The 8,271-nt window shown below is 48.0% G+C and overlaps 1 protein-coding gene across 3 annotated transcripts; it reads right to left on the minus strand.

Moving 5' to 3' along the window:
• Positions 1–357: 357 nt before the first annotated feature.
• Positions 358–7,866, minus strand: ZNF263 (zinc finger protein 263). 3 transcript variants are annotated; one of them, XM_090277129.1, is made up of 6 exons: positions 6,841–7,866; positions 5,492–5,672; positions 4,968–4,999; positions 4,551–4,677; positions 2,877–2,993; positions 358–2,393 (listed from the first exon to the last, which is right to left on the minus strand). In XM_090277129.1, the coding sequence occupies exons 1-6, from the start codon at positions 7,225–7,227 to the stop codon at positions 1,225–1,227; spliced, it is 2,013 nt and encodes a 670-aa protein (XP_090133255.1). In that variant the 5' UTR covers positions 7,228–7,866; the 3' UTR covers positions 358–1,224. The 3 variants fall into 3 exon arrangements, with proteins under 3 accessions (XP_090133255.1, XP_090133254.1, XP_090133257.1); XM_090277128.1 differs by having other exon boundaries at positions 4,968–5,038; XM_090277131.1 differs by lacking the exons at positions 4,968–4,999; positions 5,492–5,672.
• Positions 7,867–8,271: the final 405 nt, after the last annotated feature.

Below are 8,271 nucleotides of genomic sequence, written 5' to 3' on the forward strand. Positions count from 1 at the left end.
AAGAGCCCTATCTTCCTTCAGTTACTTCCCCAAAAAGAAAACAGTCTTAAAAAAAAAAATTCAGACACTGCTATACACCACAGAAGGAAAGGAAACTGTGGAGACCATTATGACAACATCACACCAAGCAGCTACTGAGCTTGACCCTTTGTTACTATGGTGTAGCAGTCCCAGCTTGGAGTTGGTGAGGGCCACACCCTACCTCAGCCTGTCTGCTGCCACCTTTGTGGGACCCTTCACAACCAACCCAGCAAGACTACAAACAGAAAGCAGATCCTCCAACCAAAGCAGATGGGAGACAGATCAACACTGGAGGCCAGGACAAAGGCTCTCAATGAAGAGTCACACACTTTCATGTTTCCTGTAGATATTTATTACCATCCAAACATATTTCCAACAGGAAAAGGCATGGTCCCTAATTTCCCTAAGATCTAGGTTTTCAAAGTCTCCTAGGGAACCCATCTTACATGGAACCCTCTGAAGACTCCGGGGCTGTTTATCTTTCTCTGACAGAGGTGGGAGAAGTCTTAATCTCTGCAAAGGGTACACTAATTTAGACTCTGGCTCTCTCTGCCAATTCCTAGGCTGATCTGCAAATTACTTCTATTTTCCTTAGGTCTCTGGGTCCTTTTAGTCTGAGGTGACGTTGATATGCATGGCCTGCCAATGGGCCCTCCTGTCAGGCCACTGAGGGGCTCTGAGGCTTGCTTCCCTGTCAGGGCCTTTGGGAGAGCTACAACTTACCACCAGTCTTTCCTTGCCCTCAAGCTGGTTTCCCAGGAGACTCAGTCCCTTTTCTTTGGTCTCAAGGGCCTCAGGAACTCAAATGCTCCTATTGAATGTCCCAAGTGAGGAAGCAGTAACAAAGTCATATAGATTTCCAAAGCTGCTGGGAAAGACACTGGACACAGCCACAGTAAGGCATCCAAATCACAACCTGGCTAAATATACCAAGGGGGCAGGTACACCATGAGACAAGGTGGACTTTATAGAGAATTCTGCCCTGAGCAGGTCACCTCAAAGACTTGTCATCTTCACTAGTTCAAACAGAAGTCCTTTTTAGTTTTATACTAATCCTTTGCTGTCTCTGCACTTCCCTCACATAGACCCACACACACCCCCATTGCTGTTACTCTTTAGGTCAGCAGGGCAAGAAATACCAGCTCTCAACAGGATTCTCAGAATATGCCACCTTATCTAGGGCAAAATGAAACCTCATGGTTTCTATCCGGTGTGAGTTCTCTGATGAGTCATAAGGCGTGAACTCCGAGAAAAGCTTTCTCCACATTCAGAACATTTATAGGGTCTCTCTCCTGTATGGGTTCTCAGATGACGAATCCGATTGGAGCTGTGAGAGAAACTGTCTCCACATTCATGACAGGTATAGGGTTTCTCTCCCGTGTGAGTTCTCTGGTGCCTGATTAAGTTGGATCTATGAGAAAAGTTTTCCCCGCAAAGGGTGCATTTATATGGTTTCTCTCCTGTGTGTGTTCTCTGATGTCTGGTAAGATGCATGCCCTGCCGGAAGCTTTTCCCACAAGTCAAACATTCAAAGAGTTTCTTCTCTGCCTTGCGGGTTCCATGATTCGTAAGAAAGGGGCTGCTGTCACTCACTGCTCCCCCACACTCGGAGAAGGGGTAAAGCCTCTCTTTCTCATGAATTCTTTCATGTATGACAAGGTGGGAACTGCGAGAGAAACTTTTTCCACACTCAGCACACTTATAGGGTCTCTCTCCTGTGTGAATTCTCTGGTGCCTAAGGAGATTGGAACTGTGAGCAAAAATCTCCCCACACTCAGGGCACTTGTAGGGCTTTTCACCAGTGTGTGTTCTCTGGTGTCTGTGGAGATTGGAGTTGCAAGAGAAGCTTTTTCCACATACATTACATTGATAGGGCTTCTCGCCTGTGTGGGTGCGTTGATGGCGAGTCAGGTGAGTATTCTGACTGAAGCTTTTTCCACATTCGAGGCACTTATGCGCTTCCTCTCCTAAGTGTGCTCTGTGTAGTGATAAAAAGTGTGGGCTCCCACCAAAGATTTCACTGCACTCCACACCCATACACAGTCTTTCTGCTACATGTATTCTCTGGTGCCTAATTAGGTTTGAGTTGTTAGAGAAATTTTTGCCACACAAGGGACATAAATGGAGCTTCTTCGGCTGTAGTTCCTTTTGTTGCCCCACTTCTCTGCAACTTGTGGCCCCCACTAAGGACTGCGCCATCCGATCCTCTGGGGGAGGCTCCCAATGCCCTTCTGCCCCTCCGCCAGGCAGTCCCTGCTCAGGACTCCAGGGCACCTCCCCTCTGGCCTGGCCAGGCAGAAGAACCTGCAGATGGATGCTCTCAGGGGAAATAGATAGAGTACTTTCTTCTTGGTTCTCAAATTTCTCTTCCCCTGGGGGAGAGGCAGGGGGAGGGAGAAAGAGAGAGAAACCAAACCTCTACATTATCTCTACCCTAGAAACAAAGAAAATCCCATATATTTGCTACTACCAGTAGGTCAGAAGTCCAGAAAGGCTGGTTGCATCTCAGTTTCCTGTCTGCCCCATACAGGAAAAGCCCTCTAGAAAGGCATCTGGATAAAAGGTGGGGTTACTGCACAGGAATCAGTGAGCTCAGACCAGTCTTATTCCCTTGTAGGGGTCCCCATCTCTAACTGAGCCTTCAGAAATGGGAGGAATGAAACAAAGCTGCCAACTAAGATGTGCAAGAGTCCATGAGCGAATGCTTGCTTATGCCATGCCTGCCTCACTGGGATGGAAGTGGGCATTGGGGACACAACACAGGAAGCTGTGATGGGCTAGCCCCACATGGAAACACTCATATACCTCACTCCCAAAGGGGGAAGCTAACTGGGTGAGCTGCTCATCTTCCTTACCTGGAGCTGGGATTCTGGGGCTCAGTCCCTCCTTGCAAGTTTGGATACTGGGATCCCATGGTTTTCTTCCCTGTTCCACCTGAGTGCTCACGGCCTCCTGATTGGGAACCTGAGATTCTGTTCACAATGAAAGAAATAGATATCCATGTCACCACTTTCCTCCACCAGGCAGGACAAACAAAGATAGTCTTGTTCCCTGTCTTCAGTGGGTGGATATAGAGTGCAATAGTCTGACAGCAATTACTTGGAATATATACACTAACCTGTTCCCAGGGGTTACCTCTGGAGAAAAAAATTGGGTGAGACTATAGCTTTTTTCTTTTCACAGTTTCATAGTACTTGGCATTTTCTTGCAATGAGAATGTACACTTTTGTAATGGAAATAATCAAAAATGGTCAGAGTAGTCAGTTCTCTGAGGTATCAGTTTAATATTGTAAAAGAGGCTTGACTCTTACATATTAGAGAACAGAACTTCATTTGGGCAACTCCAAAAGGAAGAAATATAATATGTTGGATAATCAGAAAAGGACCAGGGGGTTCTGAAAGGACCCTGAGGTCAAAATCCAAAAGTGCCATTTCTGTGCTATGCTAAAAACAAAAACCTCACTCAAACTCCAGCAAACATGGAGTTTATAAACAATTTAGTTCTAAGAACTTGTGATCTGAATTTCTCTTCCTATTTAGCCTCAATGAAAGAGCTGTGCTAAACTTAGGGCATCAAACCACAGCACAGTGATAGAAAACCTGGAGAAGTTCCCAATGAAGGGAACCAAACAAACCCAGCCATGACCCCTTTGCAGAATTAGTGCAAGTGAGCTGATAGCTATGCTATTCTTTACAAAAAACCTAATGTATTAAAGTCCAGTGTGACTCTTCTACTGTGTATGTGTCAATGTAGCCATAATTGTAATGGACACATTTCTGTCTTAGGTTGTTTTTTAAGACTTCTTCCAACTTTTATTATGAGAATTTTCATACCTACATAAAAGTTAAAGGAACTAAACAATACCCGCACTCTCCATCTAAATCCTGAGTTTTTTGTACACTCTCCACTATGTTTTTTGTCATATTTCATAGGCCTCATTTTAAATCTCTACATAACAGACCAACACACAGATGCACCTTAATATATGCTTCATTTAATTAGATCCAGTTTTGGATATATTTATCATTTCCAAATTTCCATAAGGCCTTCCCCACTTCCTGAAGCTTTAAGGCCTGAAAGAGCTGCTAAGCTGGAATGTTGATGCTACTGCCGCAGAAATGTGTGTCTTTGGGGTAAGGGCCTAGGAATATTAATGAAGCATAGAAAACATAAATGAGATCAGAAGAATAAACATTTCAAAACTGCAAGGCATCAAGAACTTAACAGTTCCGCAGCATTCTAGGACACTTAAGAATATGTAATGGGGGGGGGCAGTCACAGGATTTGACTTGTTCTGCCTTGGGAAATCCATTATGGCTCAGACTCCCTGCCTTCAGTTCTGGCAGCTGGGGCCCATAAGTATGCCAGATTTGTCATTTGGAAGATGTTTGATCCTTGTTCAGAGGGTTTTAGACAAAGGGAGGTCTTTTGGAAGAATTGGGAACTTATGTCTGGGAGGTGAGTGGGTAAGACAGAGGAACCTAGTCAGAAATGGCTCAGTCTTCGTCCCTGGAAAAGAAGTCCTTACCCAGTGAGTCCACATTCTCATAACTCTCCTGCACCGTGTCCCTGGAGACGACCCTCTTACTAGGATCCTGATGCCCCCACTCCTCCTGGGAGATGTACATAGCCACGTCCTCTAAGCTCTCAGGCAACTGAAACAGCACAAGATCTTCTTTAGCCCCAGAGATACCAAAAACAATTCAAGCAGAGTCAGGGGTTAAAGGGGCAAAACCCAGGAGTGCTGAGGATACATTTCATGGAGGAGGATGACACCAGGCATAGGAATGAGGTGAGGAGGAGGCATATAAAGAATGTGGGGGAGATGGAGTGGTGAGGGAGAAAGGATCCTCTCCAACTGGCAAAAGGACCCCACCACCACTAGAGCAACACAGGATATGCGGGTGTGTGTGGTAGGGGAAGACAATGGGAACTTCCACATCACCTGGGGCCTAGTCATCTTGTCTTCCAGGTTTCCTTCGGGAGGAAAGAGAGAAAGCCAGGGAGCAGATAATGCTGAAGGTGACAGAAATCATGATGAGAATGGCATTCCTAATTCTTGGCAACCCAAGGATTATTACAACACAGTATCCATTCCCCGACACGAAGTCTCTTCTCTGGGGATTGAACATTGAACAAAAGAAGGCAAGAGAGGCATAATAAAGTCATATCCAAAATGACATCCTACATGGGTGAGAGTAAGAATATCAGTAGTCTGGAGCTTCAAGTCCTCAATCTGAAATTCACCTAGTTCTAAATGTCTCTGTTCTGCACATGAAAGAGCTAAGAAAACTTTTTCCCTCCTCCCACCTCCAGAAGAACCCAACCACCACTTTTAGGTCTTTCACTCCATTCTGGGAACCCTGAGGGCAGAAACTCCTTCTCCCGGGCAAAGGTGCTCCATCCTGCTGCAAGAGGCAAACCCAAAGCCCCTCCTCCCTCCCACCTACCCAGGTAACTGTTCCTCACCCCTCTCCTTTACAGCCTGTGGGTCCCTTTTAGGGCTGGGGCCTAGCAGCTCCTGCAGCCTGGGCCCAGGGCTTCGCTCAGTCTCCACTGGTTCCAGCTTGAAGCTCGGTGACTTTCGTGCTGTTCCCAGAGACAAAGGTTCCTCCGAAAGCACTTCTGTTCCCTGCCCATGGTTTGTGACCTGGGAACCAACCCACATTACTCATCATCACAACAGGGCCCCACAGGAAAGGAAATTAGTACAGAATTCTGAGGGAAAGCTTCAAGAACCTCTGGTGATCCCTTTGGGCCCAGCGAGAGAGAAGGATGGTTTCCATTACAGGCTTTTATGATCCCAAATGCATGTGCAAAAATGGGGGTGGAGGGTAGGGGGAGAAGAGTCCACTCCTAGAGAGCACCTGCCCCACACAGTTCTGGACACATGTCACTCCTTCCTGTTTTTGCTCACCTTTTCTAGATGCTTCCATTCCTCACTACTGGATAAATTATATTTGGGTGGCCCTAGGGACCCAAGTACCCTCAGAGTATCAGTGCCAAACTGGTTTTCTAAGTCTATAATAAACTCCCACCCAGCTCTACACAGGAGATCAGACTGCTAACCCTAATATAAAATAGCTAACATTTATTAAGCATTAACTATTAGCCAGGGGTATAATGGCACAGGTCAGGTGGCTCAGCTGGTTGGAGCATCATCCCAATACACCAAGGTAGCAGGTTCAGTCCTCAGTCAGACGGTCAGGGAACACACAAAAATCAACCAACGAATGCATAAATAAATGGAACAACAAATCGATGTTTCTCCTTTTCTCTCTAAAATCAATTTTTTAAAAATATGTCTGATTTTGACAACTTGAGTGCTTTTCACCAAGCAAAATAAAAACTGATAAAAGTGTACTTCATAGTGTGACCATTTAAAGCAGTGCTTTTCAACGGGTGTGCAGCAAGAATTTAGGAAATACAAAAACTACATGCTGCTCTCCCTCTAACCCTCAAGGCAACAGTAGCACCATTTTCATTTTACCAGTGGTGTATCTGAAGCCCAAAAAGATTCAGTAACTTGCCCAAAGTCACAATGCTATTATGAAACAGTGACAGTTTGAACCCTGCGAGCTGAGTCTAGGCGGGGCAGACACTAATGCAGAGACACTGACTCCATATGGAAACAAGGCACTCTTCACTACAACTCATTTGGGTAAAATCTGGATGATGAATGTTCCTGCCTAACCTACAAAAAGGCCACTTGTCCATGTAAGGCCTAGCCAGGGAAACTAAGTAAGTTCGTATACAGAATTGGGCCAGCATGCTATCCCAGTCCTGGGGCCAAAACCGCAGATACAATTCTTTCTCACCTGCTGCCTCAGTTTCCCAAGCTCTCTCTGCATATCTTCCACAAGGGTCACTGCTTCCTCGCCGCTCTCCGGATGCAGCTCCTGCACTCTCCTCTGGATCTCCTGGGGCAGGATGATTAGAAACTGCTCCAGGACCAGCATTTCCAGGATCTGCTCCTTGGTGCGCATCTCAGGCCGCAACCACCCATAGCAAAGCTCCTGGAGCCGGCTGAGAGCTTCCCGGGGCCCAGCGGCCTCTTGGAAGCGAAACCGTCTGAAGCGCAGGTGGGAGGCCTCCGGGCTGGGCCTTGGGTCCGGGGGTAGCAACTCCTGGCTCCAGGTGCAGTCCTCCTCCAATTTCACTATTAGGAGCCCTTCCTGATCCTGAGAGCCCAAGCCCGACGCCATCGTCAGGCCCCCAGAGTTCTGTGCCTTACCCCGTATATCAGTTGCGCCCACCTGGAAAGGCGCCCCCGGCCTCACTCAGTGATAACGGGCGTCCGCAGGAGCCCGGGGACCCTGGGCTTCAAGTCCCAGCCCAATAGCCAGCTCCAGCTGGGCTGCAGCCGCCTCCAACGCCCTGGACTCAGTAGGTGTCTGGCGCCACCGTGCCAGCCCCCTACCCAACCCTCCCCAGAACGTCCCTAGGGAAGGACCTGAACACCACGCTTTCACTGCCTAGTGGACTCGCGTAGAACTCAGCGCTCAGCTCCCACACCGGAAGTTTCTGCGAGAGTTAAGCGTCCACAGCCAACAGCGCCTGCTTGGGACCAATTTCCGGGTTAGGTTCTGCGAATGACAGTGCCTATTGGGTAAGATCTCGCCGGATTCACCGCCCACCAACCAGAAAGGAAGATTTATCTGCAGGGAAGGGACCAGAGAGCGGCCAATTCGGGACAAGAGGCGGGGCCACCCAGTGAGTCCTGAGACACTAGAGGGTCTTGGGGTTGATCACGTGTGGGGAAGAGTTTCCTAAATCGATTTGTTAAAGAATGATCCCCAAATGGGTGTGACCGACAGGCTACCTGGGTCAGAATTCCCCGCAAAACTTACTAAAATACAAGTCCTTAAACCAAGCGAGATCCAGTGCGTCAGAGTGTCGGGGGGGCTCGGAAATCCGAATTGTTAACATTCTCGTCCACACCCCCGAGAAACTCTTCACCTTTGGCCAAGTTGCAGAGTCATTGTCCCCTCCCGCTCCAGTAACTTAAAGTTGCAGACCTATCTGCTTCTGCAGCCTCGGAAGCTCAGGAGCCGGAGTCCACAAGCTTGTTCGGTGGCCAGGAAGTGAGCTGCCCCGCCCAGAACAGCGTCTCCGCGGGGCCTGCCGGGAGATGCAGTCCGTGATACAGCACGCGACTACGCCTGCGCTGGCGCTCTGAGCGGTTGGGGAGAGACGAAAGGCTGTAAAGGGAAATCCTGCCTCCTTCACGTTACTGAGGGCTTCGGGCT

This window comes from Furipterus horrens, unplaced genomic scaffold, assembly GCF_987537825.1.
Source record: "Furipterus horrens unplaced genomic scaffold, mFurHor1.1.pri manual_scaffold_5, whole genome shotgun sequence".
NCBI lineage: Eukaryota > Metazoa > Chordata > Mammalia > Chiroptera > Furipteridae > Furipterus > Furipterus horrens.